This window comes from Corylus avellana, chromosome ca8 (genome assembly GCF_901000735.1).
Source record: "Corylus avellana chromosome ca8, CavTom2PMs-1.0".
In the NCBI taxonomy this organism is placed as follows: Eukaryota; Viridiplantae; Streptophyta; class Magnoliopsida; order Fagales; family Betulaceae; genus Corylus; species Corylus avellana.
The window spans coordinates 8,871,690-8,887,002 of record NC_081548.1 but is presented as its reverse complement, the minus strand read 5'-3'; the positions used below and the strand labels follow the sequence as shown (position 1 = coordinate 8,887,002).

The window sequence follows — 15,313 nt, the reverse complement described above, 5'->3', positions numbered from 1 at the left end:
CCGTGCCTTGTAAATTGACCTCGGTCTTATCGAGAGTTTATTACTTGCGATAGCCTATACAATTGTTTTGCAATCTTTTTGACACAGCATTACACCTCCAAATTACTCACAATTTTCTCGCTTTTGGACAACACAAAAGAATTTTAATCCTAACAAATAACAGAACCCTCAATTGTTTATCTCAGTAAAATTTGGCATGTTAATACTGAAGATACTCTAAACTGACTGACATATAGTTGTTTAAAATTAAGGTTTAAATGAACTCATACTGGTAAAATAGTTCTTTTTTTTGGTAAGAATTAGTTTCTTACAACAACAACAACAATAATAATAATAATATTAAAACCCTTCTTCGCAGTGTTATTATTCAAGTAGATAATCCGGTACTCGGTGAATAGATTTTTGAGTTTGCTCCAAAAAGAATGGCTTAATTAGCAAAAACATGTGTTGATAATTTGACATGTAATCATATAATACTTAAAGAAAAACAACTAGGGTGCAGAAATTTTGACATGTAATCATAAAACATTATATTGAAATTTTCAACAATATGAAGACTCAATCGTATTTCCTCACATAACAAGAATAATAGATTTGAAATGAATATTTCTCGTAGCTATTCCTTTACACCTGAACATCAAATTTGCTCCCTTTCATTGAAAATTTATTGAAGGGGAAGAAACTCCATGCAGAGGGTATTTGTTGGGTCTATATATATAATTTGTTCAAGACAAAACAACCACTTTGCTTAGTATCCACAGCACCAAAGAGAACTCAAATGCGAAGAGTGTGTGAAGCAATCCACGATCAAGCGCGAACCCAAACAGCGTGATCCCCCCAGTGTTGTGTTGCAAGTATGTTACTGCATGCAGGGAAAGCAATCATAAGCATCATATTATATTATGTGCATATATATATAAGGAATTGCCTGGTTAAAAAGGCAACAATATTGATTAGATAAACATGATTCTTTCACAAACTGTGTCGAAGTATATAATAGGATATAGGAAAAATTATAGTTTACCCCTCAAAGTTGACAGTGTTTTTTAATTTAAACACCAAAGTTTCAATTTTTGCAATCCACTCCCATAAAGTTCCAATTTTTTTTTTCAATTCAACCAATATTATCCCAAAATTTCCATATTGCCCCTATTTTTTTTTTTAAAAAAAATAAAAATAAAAAATTAGAGGCAATTTGGAAAGTTTTGGATACAATTTGTCAAATTACAAAAATTTGAAACTTTAAGGGGGTGGATTGCAAAAATTGAAACTTTGGTGTTCAAATTGAAAAAATGCTGTCAACTTTGGGGAGGGGGTAAACTATAATTTTCCCTAGGATATATGAAAGAGAAAGAAAAAAGAGCGGAAGTAGAGAGAAAAGAAGACCGATGAAGAGAGTTCAAACCAAAGAGTAATGTTATATACCATATTTTCATCTCATAATTATCCTACAATACCAATGTGGCAGTTCAAACCAATTCATTGTTTTTTTTTTAAAAAAAAAAAAAAGAAGACCAACCCAAAGACGTCAATATTGTGAGATAATTATAATATAAAAACATGGTTTTTAGCATTTGTCTTACTCTATAATACATAAAGTGTCCATATTTATAGGAAAAAGACAGTAGATTAATATAGTAAGCTAGACTAAATAAGGAAGAAAATCAATAATAAACATAGAAGAAAAGTAAATAATGCTAGCATGAAAAATATATTGCAGATATTTTTACCAAAACAAATAGCGGCATTAGCTTAAATTAAGAGAAATATTTGGTTAATTTCATTCTCCTACACATCTCTTGTCCATTTCCGTATAAGAGACGTGCAAATCTATCATTGAATCTGTAGAACGTACATGTAGATCCCACATATTCAATGACAAACCTTTTTTTTTTAAAAAAAAAAAAAGACAAAGAAGAGATGTATAAAGAGAACTGTTAGGCTTCATTCTCCTAACCATCTTTCAACTATCTCCATACATATATTTTTTAAATCTATCATTGAATATGTAAGACCCACATGTAGACCTACAAATTCAATGGTGATTTTGAATCCATTTAAAAAAAGATTGTTACGAGATGCCCGAGATGGTTAGGAAAATGAGGTCTAACATTTCTCATAAGAGAATGACACCAAACCATCTCTAAATTAAAGGACACACGCCATACTTTTATGGTATTGGCATCATAGTATGCTTACCTAAAGCTTGCCTGGTTTGGAATAAGGAAGGGTCTTGTGGGGAAATTGAAGTGCGAATGTCGGAAGACGACACAGAATCAATATTATTATTGTCACCGCATTTAGATATTAGGGTACAGTCGGCCTCTGGCGTATGGGTATGGCATTCTAATTGGTCTGATGCGGAAGATGCACAAGTCACAACCATTTGCCATCGAGTTGCAACAGATACAATCCCTTGAGCTCTATGTGTGATTCTTGCAGCCCCAAGCAGGCACAACAAGAATCCACTAAGTTGAACAGCTGAGCATACCTGCATTAATGTCCAAATATATGAACTACATACAAATAAATGAGAGAACTGCATCAAAGGTCCTGTTTGTTTTGGCGTAAAATATTTTATGAAAAATGTTTTATATATTATAAGTGTCTAAAATATTGGTCAACTTGAAAATGTTTTTAGTTGATCATAAAAAATAACATTCACAATGTGTAAAATGGTTTACACTTTTCATTTGTGTAAACAATTTTTTGCCACTATCTCACACTTCCAGGCGGCTCTTGTGAGAGAGTCCCTTATTAGGCCTACCTAACAGAACATGTCTCGGGTTACCCGAATACTTACCCAAACAAGTAGGGCCCCCATAAGGGTCGACATCTCACAATTATTTGCCCAAATTACATGCAATTACACTGAATCTCAAAAAGTCTTATACTTTCACACTCTCTTTATTCGCAAGCTCTTTTTCGTTGTTTTTCTCTTCCTTTTATAACTTTAGATAATAAGAAGATTAAACTAAACTATATATATCTATATATTAGTCCTTGTGGTTTACTTGATTTACAATTAATTCTATGTGGTATCAAAATGAATTCAAAGGTCTTTGAGATATTCAAAAAAAAAAAAAAAAATTAGTCCATACAATCAAATTTTATCCACTAATTTAACAGATTATGTTTGACATTGACTTAAATATGACAAGTATTACAATTTTATTGGCTCTAACATTTCATGTAATTCTATTAAGTTAGTGAATGAAATTTGATTATAGGAACTAAATTATTTTTTTGACATATATGTTGTAGGGACCTTTGAGTTTATTTTGATACCACAGTGAATTAATTGCAAATCAGGTAAACAATAGGGACTGATTTAAAATTTTTTAAAAAAATATATATATATATTTCCTAATTTTCTGTACTAGTCGAAAGCCAAAAGATATTCTCCGCCAAAACATGTCATAATAATATTTTGCTATATATATATAATACTTACCACAAGGTCACCGGAATTGAAGAAAGTCTTCTCATACTTGGATGATAAAACCAGCAACAAAGCAACGAACTGGCTGACAGTGATGGTTACCATACACGCTATTATAAACAATCGATACCGGTGGCTGGTCGCCAACAGCTGCTTCCTAATCCTCACATGTTCCTTAAATATGACACCGCTGTCGGCCACACACCCCTCGAACATCTTATGAAGCCCCTCAAACCTCAGAATTTGAAGCTCGCAAGTCAGCCGGAACAGCACACAGACCAGAAGGAACACCCCCGTCCGGTAAACCCACGAGGCCAGAACAAAAACAAACACAATGGAGTTCAATGCCACGCTCGTGCTCAGAAAGGGTAAGGATATCGTCACGGTCGTGAAGAATATGATTTTATGAGCGAGCTCCACGAAAAACGACGGTAGAAGTATGCATGCAAGGTAGCGAAACGACTTGTCGAGCTCCCGCGTGTAACTGCGCTGTACGTATAAAGAATCTTCCTGTAACCCCTCCAGGAATAGAAGTTGGCGGAGCCCAAACCTGAATTGATAGATATATAATTAGTGTTTTTTAAAATATATAGATAAAATTAAAAAAAATTAATAATAAATTTGCTGCCGGGCTGACCCAAGGCCAGGTCATAGGTTCCATTTTTTTAAAAAAAAATTATTTAAAAGTTGAATAATTTTTAAATACAAGGGTATAACTTATAAGGACATTTTACTTATATTCCGTTTGATTTAACCCCAAATTCTAATGATAGGGGTGACATTGAAAACTTTTTAAGTTTAACCACATGAGATTAAATAAATTGAATAAAAAGTTGTTATGGGATTAAACAAGAAGTTTGATATACTAAATTGAGAGTTTTTTAAGTTTAAGGAAAAAATTGCAAAAATGCTAAAAATTCAAGAGATTAAGAGTGCGTTTGGCATTGCCTTTTTTAGACAAAAAGTGTTATTTTAAATCAAATCTCATAAAATGAATTGTTTAAGATTGCGTTTTTTAAAAATTGTGATTTGAAAACGCAAAAAATCTACATTTTCAAATCGCAGGTAAGGAGCTGCTTATTTGACAAAACACAATTTTAACGGCTAAAAACCGCGATTTTACCAAATGGTTAATTGCGTTTTTAAGAATCATATTTCAAATTACACATTTTAAAATTGATATCTTGAAATCGCAAACCCAAACGGACCCTAAGTAAAGCTGATTATTTTTTTTTTTAATGAATAAACTTTTCCATTAAACAACTTATAAACATTTACACACAAACCAGCTAAACATGTGAAAAACCAGAAAAGAAAAGCAGCACAAGCCAAAAAAAACAACGTTTATACTATTCAACCTACAGAAATTCCGCAAAAACATAGCCTGGAAAAACAAGTTGAAAAGAACATCAACTAACATCGACATCTTTTATCAACAGTAACTACAGAACTATATGAAAAATAATTGAGAAATGATCAAATTCAACATTAGCAAACTATCAAGCCAGAATCACATCCTTTCGGATGAAATAGTAGTTACATATATATATTAAACCGTACCTACGGAAGAACCCGGAGAGTGCGAAGAAGGCTATGGCGGCGAGGCCTGACTCGGGAAACTGGACGAGCTTGTTGAAAGAGACGGGGTCGTTGATGGCGGCGGAGGCGGGGACTCGAGCAGAGAAGCAGGCTACGAAGGGGACGAGGATGGCGAAGAATATGAATGTGAAGTAGGAGATGAATTTTCCGACACAAGAGGAGTGGTCGAGGGCGCACCATCTGAGGCTTATGCGGAATTTGTGTAGCTCGTCGGACATTATGGATTTCGATCTGGCATAGGAGGGCTGGAGGAGCAAGGGGACAGTAGCGTTGGACTGGTTTGGTTCATCGTCGTGTAAGACGATTTGGTGGCCGGAGGTGAAGTTGATGTCTATGTGGGTGTCTGGGGAGGTGACTGTGGATGTGTTCATGAGGTTGGATTTCAGGGAAGGAGATTGGAAGAGATGATCAGTGTGGGAGTGTCAAGTGTGTGTATATATATATATATATGAGGGAGGAGAAGCTTTTCTGGTTGTGAAGATTGGGTAAGGCTTTTGAAGAGTGAGAAAGTATTGCTTGGAAATGGGACTAGAGTTATATGCTTCTTTGGGAGAGCAAACCTTTTTTGAGAAAGTTAGTAATTGAGTAATAGGTGTACAAATAAAATTTTCCTTTTCCTGAGTTTACTGTTCATCATGTTCTTGTTATAAGCTCAATTTCATTTATAATTTATGGTTTAGGATTTTATTTGTTGCATCTAACTATGTAATTTATTAGATCTATAAATTAAATTTTATTTTCACCATGACATGGATCAAGATCCGTAATTGAAGCCCTTAAGCAGACTATCATTGCAAAGCTCACTTTTTAGAAAGTTATCATGGATTAATTAAATCAATTATATTTATATCTAAGAAGTTGAGTTTCTATAATCATCAAAAATAAATAAATAAATCTTTCTTAGTCAATTTAATTCTTAGATTCTTGCCCCTAAGGAGTAGATCAATCAACTGAGACCACATGCACCTCATGAAATTAACGGAGGTTACTAGTTCGAATTACTCCTCCCCCGGCCCTTTCCTTCCGTGACCATGTCAAAAAAATTCTTAAACTCCTAGCTAGCTACTAAAAAAATATAAATATGCTCTAGTGAACACACAAAATAAAAGCTACATCACTTAAGCTTTTTTTTTTTTTTTTTTGTGTGTGTGAATTGATGTTGCAGTGACAATTTCATTTATAATGGCATATAGTCTTATACCCACGTTTCGACACAATTCGAATACAACACTCGACACTTGGGACTGTTAATTTCTTACACGACTCGCGAACCCGACACAAACCCAACACAAAATTAACTGATTAGGATTGAGGAATTTAACTTGTTTAATTAAATGGGTAAGGTTAAAATTAACTTTTATAGTCTTTATATCCATACTTCGGTACGATCCAAACTCAACACGCGAATATGAGTTGTCAGTACCCCTAATAAAAAGATGACCCCTCCTATGATGTTGCCTTGTCAATTAAGCACCTTAATATTGACCACTTTTTTTTTTTTCATCTCAATTTCACTCTTAATAATAAAGTTAATAAGCTAACAGAAAAATGATAATAGTGAGCGAGGTGCCGAAAGCATATATTATAAAGCAGAAAAGAAAAGGCAACAACCTTGCTTTGTCTTGTGAGAGTTCTCTTTGACTTTTTGGAAGGGGTTTCAAGGAAGGGAAGAATAAAGGGTTGCCGCCTTGCCGGACGTGCTTTTGGGCACCCAAAATATTATTGGGTAAAAAAGGATAAATAATGATAATAAAAAGAAAATTGCTATATATATATATATATATATATATATATATATATGGCTCTACCCAAACTTTTCTCGTTCACCCCAACATTTTCCACTTGTTCGACTACTGCGGAGTAGTTTTTGGATATCAAACGAATCTACCCAAAAGGCAATTTTAATGTGATTGATTTCCTCTCTTTTACAATTCGATTCGCTAGAGCACCTGTTGCTCTAGCTAATGGTCCACCATTTCCAAGTGTAATTTTTATGTTATGTATAGTCGTGCCCAAGGGCATATAGATTGAAGTAGATTCTTTTCTTTTTTTATCAATCCAAACCCTCTTTCTAAACTATACAAGCCTTTTCCAAAACATACGGCTTCCTCGACGTAGATGATGATATCTATAATGTACAGATGGATTCGGAAATAAAATTGATAGTATAATTGTTATAAACTTGTAAACTTCAGTTTTGTAAGGGATGGATTTCAAGTCCATAAGTACATTGACATTTTGATGTTATTGAAATGAGAAATTATATATATACCATACTCGTAACAAAAATTTTTCTTATTTTGCTGATATAGTATTGCAAATCAATTTTTTTTTTTTTTTTTTTTTTTTTTTTTAAGTAATGTTATATCAATATAACATATTTTTATTAAATAAGCATCCTATAATGTTCATATGATAATCATAACAAACTCTTTTAAAAAAAATTGATCTAAAGATTAGTTGGAACTTTAGACTAGCTTGTCATCATCGCGTGATAATTGTAAAATAAAAAATGCCATTTCAAGTAATTCTAAATACTCATATCTCATTTCACTCTCATACTCATGTGAATTAATATGTCATTACTCATGTGAATTAATATGTCATTACTCATGTGGTTTATAGTATCACTCTTTTTTTTTTTTTTTAAATAATTGCTGATTCAATGATAAAAATGTCATAAAAATTGTAAAAGGAACTTAAATAGGGTATAACAAAGACACGTGGATTAATGGATGGTTGGAGGAGGCTATGCATGTCACGGGCCAATAGTTAAAAAGGAGTTAAACACGTGAATTTTGTTACTGGCCACAATGAATAGTGTGTAGGCAATATGGTATTATGGTTTACATGGACGGGTGGACGTGAGCCATTTTGTTCAACCAAATTCCAATGCTTGCTTCCTAGTTCCTACCCCCTATTTTTTCTTTTATTTTTTTTAAGAATACGTGTGATTGAAATTACACAAAAATTTATTATCAATTTGATGAAACTGTAGGGTTGAAAGTCCATGTTTAAAATTTTGTCAATTTTTGATACGACTCGCGAATTCAATACGAACTAAATACGAAATTAAACAATTAGAGTTGAAGAGTTTGATCTGTTTAATTAAATGAGTCAGGTTATAGTTGACATATATAATTTTATACTCATGTCTCAATACAATCCGAACCGGACATACGATATAATGGTTAACAATTTTGACATAACTCACAAACCTGACACAAAACCAAACATAAAATTAAAAAGTTACAGTTAAGGGATTTAACCCGATTAATTAAATGTATCGGGTTATTGTTGACTTTATACAGTTTTATATTTATACCATTACACGATCCAAACTCAACACACGAATATGAATTTTTACCCCAGTAAAATTATGATTCCATTTTCAAAAAGAAACCAGATTCCAAAAATTCAAATTCAAATCTAAAAAATAATAATAAAAAAAAAAAAAGTAGTAAATTAAATACAAGTGTTCATCGGTGCTTTTCTTTGAACTTTTGAGAAGTGATCCTTTCCATTTCTAAACATCCTTGACATACAGGCCTCATGCTTTTATTAGGGTTAAATACCCTAATGGGGTGGCCAAAACCCCCTCCAATGGGTTTTGGCCACCCCTCTTTGGGCCTTTGGGGGTGATTGAAGCCACCCCCAATCCGGCCATTGGGGGGTGGCCGAGCCAATCCCTTGGTCATATGGAGGTGGCCGAGCCACCCACATTGGGTTTGGGAGTGGTTTCGGCCGCCCCCATTTGGCCACCCTCCAAATGGCCAAGGGGGTGCATGGCTATGGCTACCTCCAAACTTTTTTTTAAAAAAAAAATAATTATATATAATTTTTTAATTAATTATATGGGTGTAACAATTTGTTATTAGTACTGACGTGGTGTTTTGTCAAATTTTGGACAAAGGTGCCATCCCCTTTTTATGTAAACTATAGATATCTCTTGTGATAAAAATTAAGAGGTTTGATATGGACACAACACAAACTCAACTCATGGCCAACTTCTCTCCTACGTGCAAAAAAAATTTGAATTTTAAACCAAATAAATTATCTTTTTTTTTCAAATTTTCAGAATCCCAAAATCCTCTCTATCAATTTTTTTTTTTTTTTTAAATGACACGTAGGAGAGAAGTTAGTCATAAGTTGAATTTATGTTATGACCTTAACATTTTCCAAAAATTAAACTCTATGGGAGCAACAAATAAAATTGTTAAATTACAGAAAAATAAAATATTTAACCCTTCTTTTATTTATTGCTTAATCTGACAAGTAAAGTAGGGGACCCGGCCCATGACCCATAAGCAAAAATTAACCATTCTCAAGGAAGCTGGGAAGCGAAGCCCCATCCAGATTCTTCATAGGAATAGCGTAGTCCATAAAAGTTTGGAACCCTTCATAGGAATAGCAAAGCCCCATCCAGATTCTTCTTCATAGGAAGCGAAGTCTTAAGGCCTCGTGGGCCTCACATCTCCCAATCATCTAAATGGGAAACATTTGCAAACAAAAAACACAGAAAAATGTCATCGTTGACCTCGCTTTAAAAAAGGTGACGCGAGGCACTGATGAAACGAGGTCGCTTCTTAAAACGAGGCGTCGTTTGAACAATACTTCACTGTTCAAACAATGCCTCGTTTTGAGAGACGTCATTTTACTTCTTAAGCATTGCGTGATAGTGTTGTTTTAGTAAAATGGCACTAAGCCAGGAGTCACTAACCTATCCTTTTTCTTTCTTTTTTTTTTCTTTTTTTTTTGTAATAGCATTGTCTGATGTTTACATTCTTGTGAGTATGACAAAGTTTTCTCTAAATTTAATTTTTTTTCTCATCTTTTCTATTTTTTATTAAGTCTAAAATGCACGTGAGAATTACATGTTCATTCAAAATATATGTAAAAATTACTTTTTTTTTTTAACAAGTTTAACATATTGGGTTTGAAGAATTTGACCAAAAGAAAAGAAAAGTAAACCTTTATCTATCAAAATAAGATCAGTCTCATAAAGTTCACATAAATAAACAAAGACTTAACAATATTTTTCATTATTTCCGTTAAAGAAAACGGAAATGGTTAATGGATAAGCTATATTGAAAATTTTTGAAACTTTGATGGGGTGTATTGTAAAAATTGAAATATTGGAAATCAAATTGCAAATTGGCTCAAACTTTAGGGGGGGTGTAAAGTATAATTTTCCAAAAAAAAAAAAAAAAGATTACACTCAACAAATAATATGATAAAGAGTTCTCACTAAGCATCAATATTAGTTATTAACAACATTGGAAGTAGAGAGAGTTGAGGGGTCGGGTGGAAGACTCTGAATAAGGATAAAAATATAATTATATTATGTGGGTTAATTGCAGGTTACATAGGTTGACCCACATTTGACCCGTTTATTAATTGTGGCTAATTAGATTAACCCGTTTTAACATGAACCTTATTACACTAAACCTTAACCCTTTAATTTCATGGCGACTTCTTTTTGAGTCTGTGGGTTGTGTTAAACCGTATTAACTTTAAGGATTTGGAGAAAACCTTGTTCAAGTCAATATAGTGAACAAATTTTGACCAAAAGCTATATCCATATTAACAGAAATTTGGCAATTCCCTACAGATTTTTTTTCACTCATTTGATTTGTCTCTGAGTTTAATGCATTATATCTATATTAACAGAACTTTGGCGATTCCCTACGGATTTTTTTTCACTCATTTGATTTGTCATTGAGTTTAATGCATTAAAGCCAATTGGCCAACCTCTTGAGGTTGTTGGCTTACCTCAACCTCAGTCTTGAGTGTTCAACCACCCCTTTAAAGACGAGGGGATGGCCATCCATATTAAGGTGTGGCCAAGCCACCCATTAGTTTCTTTAATATTTTTTTTTATTAATTTTATTTTTTAGGTAGCTAAGTCTATACAATGCATTTTTTTTTTTTTGAGCAATTTCATTATAATAGAAAAAGAACTACAAAAGGTGGAGTTGGGGACCCCAAATACAATCGCTACAGTGCAAAAAATAAAAAGTAGAAATAAAACGAAAACTTGATCCAAATAGATTGATCTCATAGTTTCTTGACCAAAAGGTCGAGGAGAGGGCCACCATGACAGGGCTATGTGATGCAATTCAATGAATAAATCGCTAAAAAGAGGACGAATTGATGATAACTACAATTAGGTGGTGATGCAGATCGGATGAAGCTGGCAGAAGGCTCCGTTCGAAACCCCGTTCGAACGGCCATATGTTATTTCATGTTTTTAACATTTAAGTGTCATGGCCATCCGGACGGCCATAAGTCTCGTCCGGATGGGCTGCCATAGCTTTATTTTATTTAAACCGCCTTTATTTCATGTTTTATTATGTTTAGGGTTTTGGGAGTCTTTATTTCGTATTTTATTATGTTTAGGGTTTAGGAGCTATAAATACATGCTTATAGCCTCCAGAAACGCAAATTTGGATTATTATTGAGTTTGTTGAATAAGAATACTCAGAGTTGAGTTTCTTCTGTATTTTTTCCTTAAGCCTAGATAGCATCGATTGTTTTAAAAAGATTTATTTGATTACTTGATAGTCTCAAGAAATATATATATCCGCAACTTATTGATGTTCTTCGCTGCAACCCACTATGTCACGCTGCATCAGTTGGTATCAGAGCCCAAGTTACTTTCCATAAATGGGAAGGGGCAACCATCTGACAGGCATGAACGAAATGCACGTGCGCACGGAGGCAACACGTAAGGAGCAACCGGCGATTCATTTGCAGCAGATGGAGGGAGGAGAGGTTTGGTGGTCTAATTGTGCGGAAGAAGGGGCGTGTGTGCACCCAACACGGGGACCCTACCAATCAATTGGCTGACATGGATGGTCCAAGCATTCGTCGTCGTCAACCAAGACCGCAGTACGTGGGGGCGGGCGACAAGTTTATCATTGAGAACTTGTCAATCTTTATGCGGGGTGTGGAGTGCGGAAGGAATTTTCGACGGCACAAGCCCATGCTATATCATGGGACGCAGGTGTCAAGCTCGACACCCTGGGCTTCCAAGGGTACTTACAACCCAAAGAAACCCCGGTTAAAGAAAAAAGAGAAAAATTGAACAAAAAGAATGTGCCTCGGGAGGCGGCCAAGACGACGAATCAATGGACGATTCATCGGCAACACATGGAGATATTGTGGAAACAAGTAGAGGCCATCACGACCCGGTTTGGCAACATGGGTGGCCTTAAAGTTCGTCACCATCAAAAAACTCCACGCTTTGTGGGTAAAGCTATTGTGGTTGTCGTTTGTAGGGCACAATCCCAACGACGGAGGGTGTGGATTGAAATGGAGGGCATGGATAGAGAGGCAGTAGAGATTAGGAGTCAATCGGTTGTGGTGGAGGAAGATTGATTTATTGAAGAAGATTGCTCGGTAGATTGGGCCTCTCCACCAATCTATGACACCTATCCCGGCGACGAGGTGAGTTCTATACATCAAGTGCTAGATAAAAGTCCTAAAAGAGAAGTCTTTGATTTGGAAGTTAATTTCCTTGGAGTAGATGCTATCTTGTTAAAAACTTTTAATCAAAGTTGTGATGAAATCTATGGGGCGGAGACGACTTTTCTATCAAAGAGTGATGGGGTCTTTGTGAGTTCTTTGGGAATTCTCATGGCTTGTGGGAAAGGCGAAGCACGAGAGAAGCATGACAAGTTTAAACGGCAAAGTGGTGTGTTAGGCTTTCACGACAAACATCGAGGTATATCGATGATGAAGAGCATTATATTTATTGTGGGGTATTGTCTTGTCTTGATTTTGAGGAACAGTGAGTGAAATGAGTTGACTGGATATCCGAAGAATCGTGGGAAGAACCGGCCGAATTTGAGGACGAATTCTCTCCAACCTGGAAAGAATGATGCAGATCGGATGAAGCTAGCAGAAGGCTCCGTTCGAATGGCCATATGTTATTTCATGTTTTTTACGTTTAAGTGTCGTGGCTGTCCGGACAGCCATAAGTCTCGTCCGGACGTAGCTTTATTTTATTTAAATCGCCTTTATTTCATGTTATTATTAGATTTAGGGTTTTATGAGTCTTTATTTCGTATTTTGTTAGATTTAGGGTTTTAGGGGCTATAAATGCATGATTATAGCCTCCAGAAACGTAGATTTGGATTATTATTGAGTTTGTTGAATAAGAATACTCTGAATTAAGTTTCTTTTGTGTTTTTTCCTTAAGCCTTAGATAGCATCTATTGTTTTAAGAAGATTTCTTTGATTACTTGATAGTCTCAAAGTCTAGAAATATATACATCTGCTATTTATTGATTTTCTTCACTGCAATCCACTAAGTCACGTTGCATCAGATGGCTTATGAAAATCACCTTTTTCTATTTTCTTTGACAAAAGAGCATGCCCAATAACAATACAGGAAAAATTATAGAACCATTCCCTCTTTATTGAAAGATTTGGAACTAGATACTGTTGGAGAGGGCAGATCGTGGACTATACAAGGCAGTGAAGAGGATGGCGACTTGTGGTAGCTCTGGGCACGGGGAAGCCGGTGGAGTGGCGCGTGCATGTTGGAGGTGAACAAGTAGCAATAAATCTTTTTATTTTTTTAGGGGAATTTTTCATATATATTCCTTGAAAACATATTAAGGGCATAAAGCTCTTACATCAGAGAGCATAAAGTTCTGATAAATCATAGTTAAAGTTACGAGGTTACATCATAGAGACAAACATAAAAATCTTACAATCAAGTTTTCTCTATGACTTCAATATTCGCTAACAAATGTTCAAACTTCAATTATAGAACAGATCTGCTCAAGGCAGATTCAATCTAATACATAGGTAGCCCATACTTTCAACTTTTATTTTCTCGGTTGTGGGAGTAAAACCTTCACACTGAAACTAAACGTCATCGACCCAAAGGCCAAGATAAAATCTCCACCTTAAAGATTGCTCATGAAAGTAGATCTAATCTAAGGAGAAGTCAAGCCCTTATTCAAAAAACCAGCAAAAACACAATAAAAAACTTACAAATAGTTACAACAACCAAGGCGAGGGAGGCAAAGTGCACAGGCCAGCACATGGTAGACGAGATGAAGCCGTTTTGCGCCGATGGGCAGCTGAGGAGCAGGGGAGCACGGTGGGCCAGTGCGTGGCTAAGCGAAACCAATTGAAGACTAGATCTAAATTTGAAAAATTAGATTTAAAGTCCAACCGATTCCAAGGAGGTGAAGAGCGGCGAAGCATGGTGGAGTGCGAACGGAGGGAGCGCATCATAAGCAAAAGGGATGGCGAGAGCAACTGGACTTTTGCAGCCCAAGCAGCAATAAATCTAGCTTCCAAACTCTAGCAAATGAAGACAAAATAATAATAATAATAATAATAATAATAATAAAATAAAAGAAAAATGGAAAAAGAGGAAAAGAGAAAATAGGAAGAGTGCGCCATTTGGTTTACTAAAGGAAAGTTAAAAATGAGATTTTAGGAGTAATGCTATATATTACTCCCATTGTCTTTACATAACCTCAAAATTTATGCAATGTGATCCCTCCAACTATTTGATGCATAAAAATAATTATTTTTTGTTAGAAAAAAATAGGTTATATAAACTTTGAGTAATGCTACAAGTCCATTTTGTGCCCATCTTAAGTTCCTCCAAAAATGATGTGGCTATTAAAATCACCACTAAACTTGTGATTGATCATTATTAGATTTTGATTAAATGGTAATTTTAATAATCACATCATTTTGTAAGGAACTTAAGACAGACTCAAAAAAAAACTTATAGAATTACTTATAAACGTTGGGATGATTGCAAGATAATGGGTTATATATATATATATATATATAAATTTTTAGGAAGGGGAATCATGGATTGGGCTTAATCTCCCTGCACGTGTATCCCATCCATATCACACAAAAGGGAAACTCTTAAGCCTGGCATATAATTTTTTTTTTTAAAAAAAAGGTTTTTGTTGTAAGGCCTAGGCAACAACAATCATCAGAGTCACTAATAAATTAATAATCATTAAAAAAAAAAAAAAAAAAAAGGGCATAGAGGCATATGATCAACAAGAAACCAACTTACCAGCACATACCAAGCTAGCTAGAAAATAATAAACAAAAACAAAAACAAAAACATCAACGGCAATGAAATCCAAAAATCCTCCCCAAAGCCGGCCCTCCTCCATCACCAGCTCACCCGGACTTCGTCAATTTCACCCACTCCCTACTAATATTTGTCCCCTTCCATCTTTCTTCTCAATCTCTAACTTTCTCACTCTTCATCGCTTTCCA

At 34.8% G+C, this 15,313-nt stretch overlaps 1 protein-coding gene across 1 annotated transcript; it reads right to left on the bottom strand.

Moving 5' to 3' along the window:
* Positions 1-635: 635 nt before the first annotated feature.
* LOC132190846 (uncharacterized) lies at positions 636-5,412 on the bottom strand. Its single transcript, XM_059605880.1, has 4 exons — positions 5,003-5,412; positions 3,455-3,992; positions 2,200-2,491; positions 636-862 (listed from the first exon to the last, which is right to left on the bottom strand). Exons 1-4 carry the CDS (start codon positions 5,410-5,412, stop codon positions 726-728), a joined length of 1,377 nt encoding a protein of 458 aa, XP_059461863.1. The 3' UTR covers positions 636-725.
* Positions 5,413-15,313: the final 9,901 nt, after the last annotated feature.